Source organism: Panthera pardus, unplaced genomic scaffold (genome assembly GCF_024362965.1).
Source record: "Panthera pardus isolate Hobbes unplaced genomic scaffold, ASM2436296v1 HiC_scaffold_16, whole genome shotgun sequence".
In the NCBI taxonomy this organism is placed as follows: Eukaryota; Metazoa; Chordata; class Mammalia; order Carnivora; family Felidae; genus Panthera; species Panthera pardus.
In genome coordinates this window covers 82,726,299-82,745,975 of record NW_026526721.1, presented here as the reverse complement: position 1 = coordinate 82,745,975, position 19,677 = coordinate 82,726,299, and the positions used below count along the sequence as shown (strand labels likewise).

Here is a 19,677-nt window from a genome sequence, read left to right as displayed (position 1 = left end):
AATATTTTACTATGTACTAGATTAGGGTTATATGATTTGCTGGGTTCCTAAAAGTAATTTTTATTCCATCTATGAACAAGATTCTTTTCTACAATATATTTTTCTGATTTTATAATTGAAAAATATGGCTGACATGGAACAGGAGAATGATTATTAGCTGGAAAAGCTATGAGTAAATGTAGCTAGAATAGAGTATTTCTGTTAGAGGAACATACCAGTATTGCTTAATTTTGTTTTTTTCTAGTGTAATTGTGTAACTTTAGTGTAATGACTAAAACTACAAATCAGTGTTCTGATGTGGTCTATCTTCCCTCCATATTTAAGTTAATAGAAGAGGGATTGTTAGCATTTTGCTTCATGAGACTTAAAATTATAACAACCATAAAACGTAGGTGCATTTTTCATTTCAGTTATATTTGTGAAAAAATATAAAAGCCAAATAACTTTCAAATTCCAAACTATCTATTGATCCTTATGAACAACAACAACAACAAAAAACTTAGATAAGTTTTTAGTTTTTCCTGTATCTAACTTAAATTTAAACTACAAAACAAAAGAATCCTGTGACTAACATAAACCTTAGGATTCTCTTAGTGCTCTAAATATTTTTTTTTTTCCACTCTAAAAATTCTCCGTGCTCATTATCATCTTGAAAATTTGTGTTGATAGAAGGAAGCCACACTATCCAGAGATAACTATCGTTAGCACTTTGGTATATTCTTTCCAGATGCATTTTTTACATAGTATTGATGAGACCTTCTGTATAATTTTTGTCTTGCTTTTTTCCATTAATATTCTTTGTTATAAACTCTTTTAGTGACTGCTCAGTGTTTTGCTTTGGATTACTTTAATTACTTAACTTTAAAAGATTATTATAAAAAATAACTTCTGAATAAGTACACATACTCCTTTAAAGGGTACTTATACTATGAATTCGTTTTTTTAGAACTAGCAGTCTGATGAAAAAGCACCATTTGTCTACATTATCTTACCTTGGTATGATTATACACATCTGAATTGCTACAAAACTACATTTGAAAATCATCCTTATTAATACCAGGATTCCAGTTGAGTTAGGTAGGATCTTTAGACTGCTTTACAATTTTTGAGGCAAAACTCATAGAAAAAAGTACCCATAGAAATTTTCTGTGGAAAATGATGTCACTAAATCCCTTATAAATGTTCTCAAAGTAAGTCATTGGCAGCCTGTATTATTTGGCACATGCTCAGAGAATAAACTGTTTACTTTATAATCGTGTTCTGCTTTCTTAGTGATAATGGTATGTCTTTAGAGTTTCCAATGATCTTGCATGTATTTTATTATTTAAACATTCCTATAATAATTATTTTAGGTCAACTGGCTATTCTGAGGTGATTGTTGTCGTTGGAGGCTGTGAACGGGTTGGAGGATTTAATCTTCCATACACTGAGTGTTATGATCCTGTGACAGGAGAATGGAAGTCTTTGGCTAAGCTTCCAGAATTTACCAAATCAGAGTATGCGGTCTGTGCTCTAAGGAATGACATTCTTGTTTCAGGTAAAGAATTATTACTGTAGCAACTTTTAATTTGAACATAGCTTGGCTGTTTTAAAGAATAGTACTGTCTCAAAAAAAAAACAAAAACAAAAAACAGTGAAAGTGAATATGCCCACTTTAGGCAGATCAGTTTATACAACAAATAAAACCAAGAGTGACTTTTTGTGCTTAAAAACGAGCTCAAGATGATCTAGAGTGATTTATAAGAGATCCACTAGAAAAATGCTTGTAATCATCATATTTTAAATGTTATCAAATGCATATAGAATATAGTATAATTTTTCTTAACTTTTACCTGTTAACTTTGTTTTAGGGAACACAGTAAAGTATGCAAAGTGAAAAATAACCCATATAATTAAGCATCTCCAATCAACCCAGCTTTTCTGAAATTCTCCCAAAGTTTATGAAACATGATTTTCCTTAAAATTCTTAACTACTTTTTTTTTTTTTTAATTTCTTTTTAACGTCTGTTTTTGAGAGACAGAGTGCAAGCGGGGGAGGGGCAGAAAGAGAGGGATGCACAGAATCCAAAGCAGGCTCCAGGCTCTGAGCTGTCATAGCAGGGCCAGATACTGGGCTCAAACTCACAAACTGTGAGATCGTGACCTGATCTCGTGATCACGTGCTGAAGTCAAAAGCTCAACCAACTGAGCCACCCTGGTGCCCCAAAATTCTTAACTTCGTTTATGTGATGTTACATCTAAAATCAGAGACAGTAAAATGACAGACGTATACAAAGTATAACTACTGTATCAATGGTCCTAAGTCTGTTCATGGTTAATAATTTTACCAGCTTTGCAGATTACTATATTACTACCTGTTGAACAATGTAACAATACATACTTTATTTTGTACGATAGTATACTTTTGAAAAAATGGATGATTTAAAAAAACTTTTTTTAAATAATTCTGTTTGGGTGCTTCTGATGTCTGATTCAAATTAATAGTCTCATACATTTGTAAAATTCATATTCTGCATTTTATTATTTGGGGCCTATAATTATTATTTTTCAAGATAATCAGCCAAGTTTAAATCTGCTCTGTGGAACTATTTCCATTAAACTTTAAGAGGGTCTTTCATTTATTGAACTGAATTCACAAATTCTTAGACTGAATAAATCCTATGTTTTAATTATCTATGCCTTGAGCATAGTCCCTTAGTGATATATATATTATTGTGTGTACATTGTTTTGCATTTAAAGGTGGAAGAATCAATGGTCGTGATGTGTGGATTTATAACTCACAGTTAAATATTTGGATCAGAGTTGCTTCTCTAAATAAAGGCAGATGGCGTCACAAAATGGCTGTCCTTCTTGGTAAAGTAAGAAACCACTTTTTATTACTATTGCTGGTACATTTCCAAAATAAATACCACAGCTGAATCTTTCATTTTACTCACTCTCTGGGTATTTTGGATTCAAATTGTATTTCCTTCCATTTCTAACCTCAGTAGATAAACTGCAGATACAAACAATTTGACACTGTACTTTTGAATGGATATTTTTTTTTCCCAATTTGGAATTTGTGGCAGTGAAGCACATTTCTCTTTTTATGCTCCATTGGAGTCTGAATGCCTAAGAAGCATTGGAAAGTAAAGGAGTTACATCAAGTACAAAAACAGGCCAATGTCTAATCCAAGCAATCATTTTCCTTTGCTGACTGGCAGTCAGGAGGAGATACATTTATCTAGAGTGATGTTATTTTATCTTTTTTCTTTACACAAGTTAGGGACAAAAGTTTAAAGTAAGTGTTAAGATAAATTCAACAACATATTTTAAAGAAAACTGATTATTGACTGTAGCTAATACATATTTAAAAATATATAATTTGGGGGCGCCTGGGTGGCTCGTCGGTTAAGCATCTGACTTCAGCTTAGGTCATGATCTTGAAGCAGTTTGAGAATTCAAGCCCTGTGTTGGGTTCTGTGCTGACAGCCTGGAACCTGCTTCGGAGTCTGTGTCTCCCTCACTCTCTGCCCTTCCCCCGTTCACACTCTGTCTCTCCCTCTCTCTGTCTCTCTCAAAAATAAATAAGCATTAAAAAAAGTAAAAGTATATAATTTATCTTCTTTGTCCTTAGGAACTTGAGAAACACTTATAGACTAGTGGTTTCCAAACTTTTTTAAACCAGCTACATCCTCTTTTTTTTTTTAACGTTATTTATTTATTTATTTTTATTTTTTATTTTTTAATTTTTTTAACGTTTATTTATTTTTGAGACAGAGACAGAGCATGAACAGGGGAGGGTCAGAGAGAGATGGAGACACAGAATCTGAAACAGGCTCCTGGCTCTGAGCTGTCAGCACAGAGGCTTTTATTTATTTTTGAGAGTGCAAGTCGGGGAAGTACAGAGAGGGGGACAAAGGATCCAAAGTGGGCTCCACACTGACAGCAGCGAGCCCAGTGTGGGGCTTGAATTCACAAACTGTGAGATCGTGACCGGAGCCAAAGTTAGGACACTGAACCGACTGAGCCTACACCCTCTTTTTAAAGTTAAATCTAACATAAAAACCATTACACAGAACAGATAAAAATACAGCAGTATACCAAGGGCTCTTTAGCTTTTCACTACCTCCATCTCTGTCAGCTCCTCCAAAGCTACCTCAAATTAACGAGCAATCTGAGCAAAAGCAGCATACTTGCTTACACGGGTTTTTTGGGTTTTGTGGGGTTCTTTTTGTTTTTTGTTTTGTTTTGTTTTTTTTATAGAAAGAGAGAGCATGGACCGAGGAGAGGGGCAGAGGGAGAGAGAGAGAGAATCCCAAGCACCCAGTGCAGCACCCAACACAGGGCTCGATCCCATAACTATGAGACTGTGACCTGAGCTAAAACCAAGAGTCAGATGCTTAACTGACCAAGCTACCCAGGCGCCCCGTTACTCATGTTTTGACTGGTTCCCTGAAGCCCTCTTCTAAAAAGATTGCTGCCTCTTAGGTCCTCCTATGGAGACATTTTAGAGCCACCAGTGAGAAAACAGAACTGCTCTAATTGAAACTGAGATGGTGCAGGAACCCTTCCCATTCAGCCTCTCATCAGCCCTCGTGCCCTCCCCCTATTTCCCCATGGAGGATTCTTGAAATTTATATACTGTAGAATACTAGAGTTTCTCAAAGCACATTTTGAAAGCTACTGTTTATTCCTAAGGATATTGATCTGTTGTGCTGCTGCTATTGACAGTCAATGAAACATTGAGGATCTTGAAATAGATGTAATGGAAATAAAATATTAATTCTATTTAAATATTTTCCAAAATCACTAGTTTGTTAGTACCTACTATATTATTTTTTTAATGTTTATTTATTTTTGAGAGAGAGAACATGGGAGAGGGGCAGAGAGAGAGGGAGACAGAGGATCTGAAGCAGGCTCTGTGCTGATAGCAGCAGCCTGATGCGGGACTCGAACTCATGCTCAGATCATCAGAGCCACCCAGGCACTCCAGTACTTACTGTATTGGTTTTGGTAGTCATGCGTCAAGAATGATAAAATATTACTGAAAAGGGGCAGCCAAAATATTCAAGGGGGTAGAAAGAGAAGAGATCTAACTAAAAAAAATAGTACTTATTTAGCCTGGAAGCACAAAGGCAAATGAAAATGATTGATGTCTCAAATATCATGTATGGATTGGAAAGCAATAATTTATTTGACCAATGTTAGTATACTTGACTTGAAGTTACCTAAATCTTAGAAGCAGTAAGTCAAGAAATGAAAGGAGTCTTTCTTACATAGCATATATTCAACTCATAGAAACTGTTGTCCAAAAAACTTACAGTATAAACTGAATTCAAGCCTATAAAATTATTTAAATTTATAAATTGTCACTACTAAGGTAGGATAGTAAGGATGATTTGGAATATAGAATCTAAATAGGAAGGAATCTTAGAGAATATTTCATGTCACTTTTTCAATTGATAAAGAAACCTAATTCAGAGTGATTGAGTCACTTGCCCAAGGTTACAAAGACAGTGATAAAGCAGGGGCAAAACAAAACTCAGATTTTCTTAATCTAGAGGCCTTTCATCTTGATGCTCACAACATATATTATTAATTTATGCATGTAGGGGAATGATATTAAAGTTTAATGCTCAAAATTATATATGTGATAGGTATTATTACTGTCTACATTTTTAAATTGAGGAAATTAAAACTGAGTCTCAGAGGGTAGGTAAACTGCCCAAGGTTTACATTCCATGGCAATGCTAGATATGAACCCTGCCTCTCTTGACTTCAAAGCCAGGCCCTTAATTGCTACATTTTGCCACAGTTGCCATACCCTTTCCAGCTGGGTGACCTTGAGTAAATTACTTAACTTCTCTGGACATCATGTTGTTGAGAGAACAAACCCACCAAGAGACCATTTTAACATAATGTGAGAAGTGCAAGATTGAAATACGAAATAGCATTGGCTGCTCTGGAAATTTGGAGGAGCACAGAAAGATAAATTGTGGGAAGACTGGAATGTCAGTGTATAAAGTTTGGCCTTGACCCTTAGGCATCTATTGTTGAACTACTAAAAGGAATTGATGAGGTATTTTGGGAAGATTAATCTGTGGTTGAGGGAGCACAAGAGTGTAGACCAGGAGATTAATTGAGAAGTATAAAATGATATGGACCCTGACTTAGGATAGTGGCAATTGGTAACAAGAGGAAAAGACAGATGTGAGATGCTGTGAAAGAAGACTTAGTGGGACTTACTAGTTATTTAGATATGGAGGGAAGAGTTGATAATGACTGTTCATTAAAGGAATTGTGGATGTTAAACTGGAGAACATCTTTAGGTTAAAAGTTTCTTGTGTATCTCATGATTCTTAATGGGTTATTCTGCATATAGATCATTTAATAAATAGCTTGTTGATTAGTTCACCTGTCTCAAAGATATTACTCTGCCTACCTTCCTCATATTTGTGAAACCTACTGAAATGTATATATAGTATAGAGTTCATTATGTCCCAGGTACTTTGCTAGGCACAGTAGGTACTAAAATGAAGAACAAGATAGACCCTGCCTTCAGTAATCTCACAGTCTAGTAATCCTTGACTAATATTTTAGTTTTATAGGTTTATTATTTCATAAGAATCAAATATTTTCATTATCCATGAGTGTGAGTATTTAAGCAATCATGTAATTCTCAACATGAGCAGTATCACCCTTAAGGGGGTGACGATCAGTTCTTAGGGGTGAAAAGAATTGTACTCTTTCATATATAAAGCACAGATATATATACAGTACATAAGTGGATATACAATATATCTGTGGTATTAAAACTTCATTGGAGGGGGCTATTATGAAAAAACGTCTGAAAAGTATCATTGGTGGTGGTAAGAGGGTGCCAATAAAGTTTCAGAAACTGAGCTAAATATATTGCAATTACAGTTATCAAGGGCTTTTTAAAGACAGATCCCTTAATTTCTTAGTCAACTACTTAAAAAATTCAGATTTTTGACAATTAAGGTTTTTCCATGTATTTTGCATATTAGGTATATGTTGTTGGAGGCTATGATGGGCAAAACAGACTTAGCAGCGTGGAATGTTATGATTCCTTTTCAAATCGATGGACTGAAGTTGCTCCCCTTAAGGAAGCAGTGAGTTCTCCTGCCGTGACTAGCTGTGTAGGCAAATTGTTTGTGATTGGTGGAGGACCTGATGACAATACTTGTTCTGATAAGGTAAGCCATGTCATCTTATAGAAATTACCAATGATGTATATAAGGAGAAAACTACATAAGGCTTATCAAATAGAGAGCTAGGTCCCTTATTGTGAGGAACCTTTTAAAAATTGGTACTTTATCCTTTTGGGGGAAAACATTGAGTTTCAAGTTGCTGAAGTGAAATCCTAATATATCTAACAATTTTCCGTAAAAAACTTTATCTAATTTTTTTTGAAATAAGACTAATTTCAGAGTTTGGATCTTAGACTAAATAAATTGTTTTAAACCTCTTAACTGCAGTAGTCTACAGAATCAAAAAATTATTCACACAAAACACGGTTGGGAAGTGAATTAGCAGAGTAGGTAAGATACAGTAGCTATGCTGCTTCCAACTGGGTCATCTTCTGCGTACTTTAAAAGTATTTTTTAGAACAAAAAGGAGGAAAGGAAACCTCTGTAACGTAAATGGAGGACAGCTCAAAGTTGCTGCAGTCCATTGGATTCCTGGGATAAAAGAACATGTGCCATCCTCACACCTCAGAAAATACTGTTTTTATTCTGGAAACAAATGTCTAATACCTAATCCCTTTAGCAATTGTTTACTGAATTTTGTCAATCAATTCTTTTTTTTAATTGAATTGTAATATAATGTGGTCAAATGTTACATATGTAGAATTCAGTAATACAGAATTTGTGGTAATTCAAAGTACACTGAATTGAAATTTACTTGTGTTCTTTTGAAGAAATGACTTCCTAAAAGTATAAAGAAATTGTATTTAAATGGAGGCATAGTTATCCTATAGGACACAATTTTTTTTAATCTATACTGTTAATTTTCTTTTTTTTTTTTAATGTTTATTTATTTATTTTGAGAGAGAAAAAGAGCCAGTTAGGAGCAGAGAGAGAGAGAGAGAGAGAGAGAGAGAGAATCCCAAGCAGGCTCCACACTGTCAGTGCAGACCCCAACGTGGGGCTAGATCTCACAGACTGAGCCAAAACCAAGAGTTGGATGCTTAAGCAACTGAGCCACCCAGACACCCCAACTGTTAATTTTAACGGAAATAAGTAAAGAAACTTACCATGATAGCCTAGCCAGTCATCCTGGAAATAATCTCTGTGTGTGTTACTCTGTTCTGCTTGATAGTAATAAATTTGCATCTGAGAATTTTGTAATTCAGACATTTCCCTATCAAGCTAACCTTTCTTAATTCTGTGAACTAACGTGAATTAATTAATGTAAATTAATTAATAGGATTTGATTTTTAATCATGTTTCTATGTATCGGTAGACTTTTTTATTAAGTAAATTTGCATTGTTGTTTAGAAGTTTTAATTAAATATTTCTATACATTACTAGGTTCAATCTTATGATCCAGAAACCAATTCTTGGCTACTTCGTGCAGCTATCCCAATTGCCAAGCGGTGTATAACAGCCGTATCCTTAAACAACCTGATATATGTTGCTGGTGGGCTGACCAAGGCAATATACTGTTATGATCCAGTTGAAGATTACTGGATGCATGTACAGAATACATTCAGCCGACAGGTAATAACGTAAAACAGTCCAAAAGAAAAATCAACCAACGAGGGACCAAGTACATGGCCATTATAAATATACTGTAATTTCACTGTTAATATATTTTATGTGTGCTTGAATTATTTCATAACTTTTAAAACTCCACATTAAGCATATGGTATGATGTTTTGAACTCCTTCCAGAGAATTGTTTTATTGAAATAGCTTAATTTTTACCATCCCATGGTGAAGCAGCTATTGTACTTGAGCTGGTGACTTTTTTCCCTTGACCTTTTTCAGAATCTACTCTAGTCCTTATCCCTATTTCTTAGGTATTTTGAAGAAAACAAATGTTCCCAAACTGGTTTCTTTCCTTCTGTGGCTTTTATCATAAAAGAAATGGCTGTGCTCAGGTCTCCTTCCTCCTATCTGTACTCCTACTCCACCTCTACCCTCTGCCTCCCCAAAAGCCTTCTCTTGGCCTTTGATTCATGGCTCCAACCTCCCTCTTTCTACCACCAAAATGCTTGATGGTTCTGATGCTGGAAGTCTAGCTCTACCTATACCACTCTAAGGTGTTATACTGCCAGAGGTCATTACTAATAATCTCAGTTTCATTCATATACTCTTACTTTTTCTATCCAACCCTTAAATATAAGTTTTCCTTGAGCCTCTTTCCCCCTCCCTCTTCCCAGTTTCTACTCTGTTCCTGAGTGATCACATTTATTGCCCAGTACTGATATACTTCAAGTCTTTATCATCATTAAAACCTCTCTCTTGTGCTCCAGACTCAAATTTCCAACTGCCTATTTGATATTTTTTATGATGTTCTATGACTTCAAACTTAAACCAGAATTCATCATCTTCCCCAACCCTACTTTTTCTGTTTCCAGGCAACCTAGTGAATAAAAGAATTGTTTCTTCCTTACTCACACTCACAGCACATCTGGCACCAGATATGTGCCACACCAACCAATTCTCCATCTCCAGCTGAGTGTCTTACAATTCAATTCAGTTCTAACACTATCTACCTGGAGTTAGAGTCAGATTCTGCAAGTTAAGAGCTCAGTCCCCAAGACTGCCACTGCCTCAGACGCCAACCACTAGCTCCAGCTTGTCCCCAGTACTTTTGACACACTGGCTATAAATTAACATTCCCATAACCCCTCCTTGGGTTCGGTAATTTGTAAGAACAGCTCGCAGAACTCAGGGAAACACTTGTGTTTATTTGGTTTTTTGTATATTAAAGGATATTATAAATGATACAGATGAACAGCCAGATGAAGAAGCACATAGGGTAAGGTCCAGAAGGGTCCAAAGCACACAGGAGCTTCTGTTCTGGGGTTGAGGTGCACCCTTCCCCAATCCAGAAACTGTTCGAATCTTATACTTTGGGAATTTTTGTGGAGGCTTCATTATATAATTATTAATTTAATTTCTAGCCCCTGTCCCCTCTCCAGAGAACAGGGAGTGGGGATGAAAGTTTCAAGATTGTAATTATGGCATGATCTTTTTGGTGACCAGTCCCCATCCAGGAACCAGCCAATAGTCACCTCATTAAAACAAAAGACATTCCTATCACTCAGGAAATTCCAAGGGATTTAGGAGCTCTGTGACAGGAACTGGAGGCAGAGACTAATATATATTTTTCTACTGTTTCACACCGAGACTTATCTCTTAGATTTTCCTCCACTTTCTCCTAAATTGAATCAATCCAACATATCGGTTCTGTGTCCCCAGAGTTTTTCCTATTCTTTTCCATTCCTGTGGTTCCTGCTTTTGTTCAAGTTCTTATTAGTTCTTCCCTCAACAAAAACAGTAATATTCTAATTAGCGTTTAATGTCTTCTCTAACCCATTTTGCCACCCATTATTTCCCAACGAATCCTATTATATTCCTCCTCTGATTGGAAACATACTGACTAAAATCCAAAAGTTTTCCCACTTCATTCTAGACCTTCTGTTGTCTGAGCCCTGCTTGCCTTTTTAGCTTCACTTTCTGCAACTTTATCCCAATTACATTAAGTATCTGTTAACTTGCATTTGCAATATAGACCATACATGTTCTTGCCTTGGTTCATGCTATCCTCTTAGGCTCTAATGCCTTTTCTACCTTCTCTACTTGTTTTTTTTTTGTTTTTGTTTTTTTTTTTTTAATTTTTTAACGTTTATTTATTTTTGAGACAGAGAGAGACAGAGCATGAACGGGGGAGGGTCAGAGAGACAGGGAGACACAGAATCTGAAACAGGCCCCAGGCTCTGAGCTGTCAGCACAGAGCCCGACGCGGGGCTCAAACTCACAGACTGTGAGATCATGACCCGAGCTGAAGTCGGACGCTCAACTAACTGAGCCACCCAGGCGCCCCTCCACCTTCTCTACTTGTAACACTACTCTTCTTTCAAGGACCACTTCATGTTACAACAAACTGAAGTTTCCCTGTTCAGAATTAATCTGATCTGATCTGTCACTGCACTTATACCTCTATTATGGCAGTCATATATTCTGTTATGAGTATCAATGTTTATTTCTGTACCGGAATTCCATCTTCTTAAGAATACTGTTTTTTCTCTTTCCCAATGTATCTTGTATTAATTGGTGCTCAGTAAATATTTACTGAATAAGTAAAAAATGAGACAGTGAAGTAACAAAGGACCTAATTTTAAGAGTCTTAAATGTAATATCCCTAACAGATATAGACTATAAATATAATGAATAGGGATTGAGTATAACACCATTTTTCTTAAGTTGTTGACATTGAGGTATAGTCTCTAATTAGTAATGTATTCAAAATAACATTGCCTCAACTGATGAAAGGGACATAATAGTATCTTAAGCTTCATGGTACAGAGGTAATATAATCTTCTATCATTCTTGTATCACATTTAAGTAAAATGAATCACATTTCTCTAGCTCAGTGGCCTCTACTGGAAAGGACAGTCTCCAGTTCTGCAGAAGTAAAAGTGTGCCTTACCATATAAGAACCCATATTATGGTCATATTCACCTGTGTGACAAGTGTTTACACTTATTTCTAAAATTTTTTTAAAACTTTTTTTATGTTTATTTATTTGGGGGGGGGGGGGTGGGCAGAGAGGGAGAGGGAGACACAGAATCCAAAACAGGCTCCAGGCTGCGAGCTGTCAGCACAGAGCCTGACATGGGGCTCAAACCTACAACCACGAGATCGTGACCTGAGCCAAAGTCAGACACTTAACCGACTGAGCCACTCACGTGCCCCTAAATTTTTTTTTTTTTTTAAGTAAACTCTACCCCCAATGTGGGACTTGAATTCATGATCCTGAGATCAAGAGTCACATGCTCTACCAACTGAGCCAAGTAGATGCCCTAATTTGTAAATGTTTTAATCAAAGCTAATATTTACTGGCTTATTAAGTGAATATTTTAAAGTATAATGCATTTTCACCAAGAACTGTTCATTCAGAACTTAGCTATATCATATAAAATGATAACAACTTAGGAAGATAATTGCCAACATCTAGTATAATGCAGGACATACAATGAATATGTTTTTAACTACATGATTGAGATAAAACTATGAAAAAACAATGGGACAAACATGGCACATTTTTTCTAATTAATGAATAATCTGACTTCGGAAATTTCAAAGAAGAAACATTTAGATAAGAAGTGTATTAAATCTATTATGACAAAGACAAATCATTGAAGTCCAAATCAGGTGTTCTATATCAAATCTCTTGAAGCAAAAAATAATGATATTTCTGGTATTATTTTTTCTCCTCAGTCCATTCTTACTACCAGTACTTCTAAGTGTATATTTGTAAACATTATTAATAGGTAATTTTTGAACCATCTGTTTGCCTACCCTTTTGACGCTAATCAGTGAAAAAGGAAAAATCAGCTGTAATTTCATGTTAGACAGTTATTTGAGTCAGACTAGTTTTTTAAATGCTTAGAATATTAAGTAGCAAAAAAGCTAAAAAAAAAAAAAAAATGAGCTCTTTGTTTTGCAGACCTAAGGGACCTAATGCAACCTTTTTCTCTTTCTGTTCTTTACTATTTCCGTGCCTCTTGACTGCATGATTCCTAAAAGCTACAAGTTGCTATTTTAAACATATTTTGCTTTTTAACTCTTGTCAAGAACATCCTTTGAAAAATTGTGGAATTTTTTTTAGGTCAATGATATTTGTTTTTTAGAGTAATTATGTTATTGACAGAAAAGAGTAAAATTTAGCTAAGAATCCCATTATGTGCAAGGTTAAAATATTATTTAGGAAATTTCTATGTGCCAGCCAAAGTCCTAATAACAGTGCTTTGTTAATTTGTTTATAACTCTTTCTCTCATTCATTCATTCAACTTGGGGGTAATCCTATATGAGGAGTAATGTTCCTACTCCTTGGTCATGTAATAGCCACTTTCTACAATAAGAGAGCTTCCTGTAATAGGAGAAGCAAGCCATGTTCTTCAAAACTATTTTTGTTCAACTACTGTTAAGTTAAAACCCTTCTCTCTGTCCACTTAGCCCCCACTCCACCTCCCACATCTTGGCCCCAACCAATAACATATCTTAACATTTCATTCATGCAAAATTATCTGGCACTCATACATAGAGCAGGAGTTGGGCAAAAGGGAGCTTATTTGATGTGTCCTTTTTTTTTGGTCTGTTAAAGCAGGTCTTATTTTTCAGTTTGCTACTAAATCCCTTACCTTCAAGAATTAATTTTTTTTTTTTTTTTTTATTTGGTTGAACAGGAAAACTGTGGTATGTCTGTGTGTAATGGTAAAATATATATCCTGGGTGGAAGACGGGAAAATGGAGAAGCCACAGACACTATTCTCTGTTATGATCCTGCAACAAGTATCATCACAGGGGTAGCTGCAATGCCCAGGCCAGTGTCCTATCATGGCTGTGTGACTATTCATAGATACAATGAAAAATGCTTTAAGCTCTAAAGCCGGGATACCTCACCCAAGAAGCCACACCAATCCAAGATGAGAGGTTTGAAAAACTCCAGAGTGGAAACTTGACATATCTCCTTTGTGCCATGTACGCAAAAAAAGTAAAGATAATAATTGTGGTGCCTTTCCCCCCAAAATAACCTTTCAAACTGTAATAAAGCCTTTCCTGTAATTGGGGAAAAAATTTTGTTGTTTTTGAAAGTAATAGTGGTTATTGCTTGGGTTTTGAGAGTGTACCTTTGTTAAGTATTTGTAAGAAACTTATGTGGAGTCAGAAATAATGTCTGCCTGAATAACTTTTAGGAATTTGTGAATGGTTTCTTCATTTATGTATGTTTATCTGCAAGCCTATATATTCTTTGTCATATTATGTATAGAAAACTGCATGACTTAGGCTTCGTTTAGGTTGGATCACATAATGCTTAGAATGCTTAGAATGCATTCTAAGAGGGGAAATCAGTTTCAAAAATCTTTTTCACTAAAGATATATCCAACCTGATTAATTTTATTGAAAGTTTTTTCAGTAATTGATAAAAATGTAGTAACAATTTGAGTATCATAAAGTACTGAATTATCATGACTTACTTCTTAGAATTGTTGTCTTGTATTAAACATATTTTTGGAAGAACATTGGGTAGGAGATAGAAATGCAAATGCCCCTAAAATGGGGATTAAAATTATAGGTTTATTCCTAAGAAAAAAATTATATAAGACCATTGAAGGGGAAAATGACCACTGTGGCTCTCAAAGTATTTATGTATCATCTCCAAATCCTCTAAGGAAGCAGCTTTTCTTGAACCCGGCAAAAGAGTTGAAATCCACATTGCAAGATTATTTTGTAGAAAATGGGGACAAATTTTCTCCCTAGCCCAGTAGGGTTTGACTTCATTAGTATGGTGCTTTGGGTGAGGTCCTCTTCCCTGGTTATCCTCCTTTCCTGTGAACAGGTAAAAATCTTGGAGTCTCCACTGTTAAGTTGCCTTTGAAGGATAAAGCAGGGACCACCTATCAGTGGGTCCATTTTTCTTTTAAAATTAGCTATCCAAAAAACTAGCAGCATTATTTGCAGTTTAAGATAAATCTTTCATTTGGTACCCATTGTGGAAAATACTGGTCAACATTCTCAAGCTTCTATACAACAAACAAGTTACCTTTGTCTAGATTTTTCAACTCCAGTTTATAAGCTTACTAGTTTTCAGAAAGGAATGTAAAATTTTTTTCTAAGGCAAATGGAATGGCAGGAACTGTAGCAAAGTGATTAGTGTTATTCCTGGATAAACAGATATAATTTACAACATTTGAGGGACGTTCCAGGGATGTTTCAGGTAGCCTGCTGGATTTCAACTTCCCAGGCACTATTGTCGTCTCACATCATAATTATATACTCCTGTCACAGGAGAGATGATGCAAATATGTGACTATAGTGTCACCAGATTTCTATGAAAACCAAGTTAGTAATCAAAAACCTAACATTGATAAACCACTTTTGTTTTCTCATCTTAGAATGATACAGAGATTTCTAATCATACGGCATCAACTTCAATGCTTAGCTGGAATCTGAATTCTGAGAAAAGCTCTAAAGATCTTACAAATGTTTAGGAAATTTTAATTTTTCAAATTATAATTTGAAATGATATGTACCTTTTTGAGATAATTATCAGAGCAATTCAGAAAACAATTTTCTATCATTTTAGTTGAAAGACAATTGTACATATAATTGGGACACTTGTTTGAATTTTAGAATAAACATCTACTTCTGCAATATACCTTTTGTAGATAATGGAAATTATTTAGTTCAGAAATTCTTTGCAGTAGATGAGATAATGTATGAGAAAAGTGTTTTGTAAATGCTAAGGATTATACAAATGATACTTGTTATTTTCATGTGTATTTGTAAGGTTGTGCCCATAATACAGACACTTCACACACAAAAAAAAAATCTTCTCAAGATAACTTGTATCCATAGTACTTTTGTCTATTGTAAAAGTGTTAACTATTTACTTGTATTTCATCTTACATTTATTTTTAATATCCATGTGTTTATTGTACTAAATTTGAAATGAAATTCTAGAAAACAATTTTGTCTAAACATAGACTTCATACCAATATCATTTAATTTTTCTACATGATTTAAAACTAAGTAGGCCACCAAGAACTTAGCTTGGATCCTATGAAATTAACAATTTTTGAAATTACCCAACTGATATTTCAATATCCTTTAACTATTTATCTTTCTTTAGTGATTATTGATAAATAATGGTGTTAGCATTGATAAAAAAGAATTTTAGGGTATAATTAGTATATCAAAATATCAAAAGGGATTCATAAACCAAATTGTGACAGATTATATTCATAGTGTCATCACATAGTTGACAGGCTTTCTTTTGATAGGAGATGTTCACATAAGCTTTGGGTTAGTATGTATGTATATACATGTGTATATAGATAGATAGTACGGTTATGTACACACATATATACAAACACCAAGAAATTGATCAGTTTGTGATGATCAGAAGGAAGCACATAAAGTAAAAATTGGTTGACCTTATTAAATTCAATTCCAGAAGATTTTTTTTTTATTTGGGCATTTCTATCATTCTTTTTTACATTTGAAAGTACACGATGAGGAGCACCTGGCTGGCTCAGTCAGTAGAGCATGCAACTCTTGATCTTGGGGTTGTGAGTTCAAGCCCCACATTGGGTGTAGATATTACTTAAAAGAGTTTGAAAGTACATGATGAGTGTTAGTGTAATAAATCGCATACAGTCAGAATCTGTATAATACATAAAGTTTCACAAGATCAGAAAACAAATTGGAGGTAGAGACGAGTTTGCTAAACCCAGCTGTGATACCTCAGTGGGAAAAGGAATTCAAGTGTATGTTTGTGGATCAACAGGAAAGTATAGTTGTTTTTTGTTCATGAACATGTGTTTTCCTATGTATGAGTGAGCTATAAAGTGGTCTAATTTTTACAACAGAAGACCTTCTTTTTCTACTTTAATCTTCCCACTGACTACTGCACAGGTATGAAATAGTAGCTTATTGAATTTTCAGTAACCTTTTTTTCCCCCTAGATGACTGAAATATAGATATTTACTCCATTTAAACCAGGTGTTAAGGAAAAAAATGATGTAAATACTCAGGGAGGGTATTAACTTGTCATTTTTGCCTATTTGGTGTGTTTAAAATGCCATAACTAAATAACCTTCAGTTCATGATTCTAGAGTAAATTTAATTTGGTTAAGGGGCTTCACACAGGCGGTGGTTGAACATTCATTCTTTTATATTTAGAAAGATGAAAATGTTTTGTGGACTGATACATTTTTCTCTTAGTGAATATGAATTGTTTATGTATCTCTACTGTCATACACCCTTTTGAAACTCAGGAAAGACAAAGGTTCAATTATACTACTTTTGTCAATATGCAAACCAGGTGTGTGTGTTTCTTTTCCCTGTTGTCTGGATATGGCAAATAGATTTTTTTTTTTTTTTTTAAAGAATTGCTGTGAGAACCCATACATGAAAAGAGAGGGGTTAAATAGTTGTGTGTGCCTTTTGTGTCTTGAGATTTGTATGTGGAAAAGACATCTCCAGACTGTATTTTCAAAGAGAAGAGATAACTATTTATGTGGTGCCAAGTGTTAAGATAATGTCTCTTAAAGGCTTCCTGTGGAAGCCTTTATTTTACTAAACTCAAGACACCAGTTAACCTCAACATGATTTTGGCCTTATTAGAATTTCTTGTGCATTATTTTGAAAGGCAGGTTTACATCACCTCACCCCATCATTCTTTGTAGTTAAATAAATAAATTCACCGTATCAAGTAACCAGAAGGAGGGCAATTTGGTGGCCTTTTAAAAGGTTAGGCCTTTTAAAAGTATAGGGAGCTATACTTATTGTCACATCTAATGCTAGACACCAGAAACCATTGAGCCAGAGTGTGAATTGGTGATTCCAGAGACATTTTCAACATACTTCAGACATTTTTAAATGTTTTTATGAATGTTTTACATTTGTGTGATGGCCTTAGATATTAAATTTACTTAGTGCTAAAGATCATCATAAATAATTTTTTTAAAAACAGCAGTAGTCATAACTTATTTTATATATTGTTCCAAAGAAAAGAATTTGTTTTAATGTTTTCAAAATAACTGCATCTGAATTTGTTTATGTGCCTTAAGTTCTCTAGTGATATTTCAGTTTTGGTTGTTTGTTTTTTGGTTTTTTTTTTTCATTCTAAACAAAGCTTACCTTCAGTGAGTTTCATATCTGTTTCCTACAGAGTAAATAAACTTCCCTTCTTCTTAAATTTTTTAATGAGCACCATGTGGTTGCTTGGCAGAATGAGAATGTTAAGAAATGTTGAGTGTTTGGAGTTTTATTATATTTGGGAGTATTGTTTGTTTTTGTTACCAAGGTGCTTTCTAAGATATTCAGACAAACATCTAACACTGATTAAAACTTTGTAAAATGTCATTTACGATATCTACATCTAATGTCAAAAATGTAAACACACTTATTTTTGTTCCATTCTTATGTACTTTTTTTTTTTCCTCCTACAGGCTTTTTCTTTTATCTCTCTTGGAAAAGTTCTTATTCTTCCTTTCCCCATCATCCCTCCCCATAGTTTCTTTATTTAAATCTTTGAGAATTTCTGGAGCTAAGACAACACAATTACAGAGTTGAAAAAAAGCATAATATGCTTTCCAACTTGTACAGACCTATGGCAGCCAAATGTCATTCACTTTTAGTGAGAGGCTCCAGAATCTCCACAGTGAAAACAAAAATGCTTTGTACTTCTTTGTTCTCAATTCAGTTGTAGCACATTAATTCGTGTATGTCTTGTTTAAATATACTTTGTGCATAGTTTCTTTAATTTTTTAAAAGTTGTATCTAATAAAATGTCTTTTAACCATTATTATTTGACTATACAGTTGTATTAAATTTTGTTTACCAAAAAATTGTTGTTTTGTTTTATTTTTAAATATTTATTTATTTATTTATTTATATGTTCTTTTATTTATTTATTTTAATATGAAATTTATTGTCAAATTGGTTTCCATACAACACCCAGTGCTCACCCCAACAGGTGTCCTCCTCAATGCCCATCAATATTTATTTTGAGAGAGACAGCCTGTGCACATGCTCACGTGAGAACACAAGTGGGGAGGGGGCAGAGAGAGAGAGGAAGAGAGAAAATCCCAAGCAGGCTCCACCCTATCAGGACAGAGCTCATCTCGGTGCTTGACCTAATGAACTGTGAGATCGTGACCTGAGCCAAAATCAAGAGATGGACATTTAACCGACCAAAGCCATCCAGGTGCCCCATTGTTTTATTTTAAGTACATCCAAATGCTTGTGCAAAAAAAGAAGGAATGGAGGAAATTTCATATTAATATATGTGAGTGTTTACTGGTATGTCCATAAGGTAACTAGAAAGGTAAACTAAAAACATTGGTGTATATGAGGAAAGGAAATGGTGGCTAACGAACAAGTAAAAAGGAAATGCCACCGCATACTCCTAATCATACGTAATGTATAAATAGGCATATAATCGATGTTTTAGTCTGAACTACATGGAAGTCACCTATCCAAAAAAATTTTTAATTACCAGAAAAGTTATTTATAACATGTACACTCTATAGTGTTTTTTGAGTAGGCTCTCAGAAGTACCCCTGTAGTAATATGAAGAGTAAAGGACTTAAGAAATTTTCTTTCAGGTGTCAGGGAGAGGGCATATTATTTACTGGAGATGCAATGTCTGATTTTACATTAACAAGGTAAAATTTTGAAAAGATATATGTTACAGAAGTATATGCAAGGCTTAGCTTTTTATGCTTAGTTTTTAAATTGTGCCATCAAAAGAAAATGGCAAGTTAGAGTGCTACTTAAATAATAAATGTTAAAGCTGTTTTCTTTGACCCAATTCCTTTGTATCCACACCTGGAAAGTGCATGGGCTTCATCAGACCTAATTCCAACCAGTGCTCTATACCATAAAGCTATTTAATCTCTGAACCATACTTTCCCATGTTTAGGAAAG

The 19,677-nt window shown here is 34.6% G+C and overlaps 1 protein-coding gene across 7 annotated transcripts in view; it reads left to right on the top strand.

Annotated features, from left to right (window-relative positions):
- Nucleotides 1-18,553, top strand: part of KLHL24 (kelch like family member 24) — a 43,119-nt gene extending 24,566 nt beyond the window's left edge. For all 7 annotated transcript variants that reach the window (XM_019463301.2, XM_019463303.2, XM_019463302.2 and 4 more), the window contains 5 exons: nt 1,353-1,537; nt 2,741-2,859; nt 7,012-7,200; nt 8,539-8,727; nt 13,428-18,553. In XM_019463301.2, coding sequence (XP_019318846.1) covers nt 1,353-1,537; nt 2,741-2,859; nt 7,012-7,200; nt 8,539-8,727; nt 13,428-13,628 — 883 coding nt within the window. In that variant the 3' untranslated portion in view covers nt 13,629-18,553. The remainder of the gene's footprint in view (nt 1-1,352; nt 1,538-2,740; nt 2,860-7,011; nt 7,201-8,538; nt 8,728-13,427) is intronic.
- Nucleotides 18,554-19,677: the final 1,124 nt, after the last annotated feature.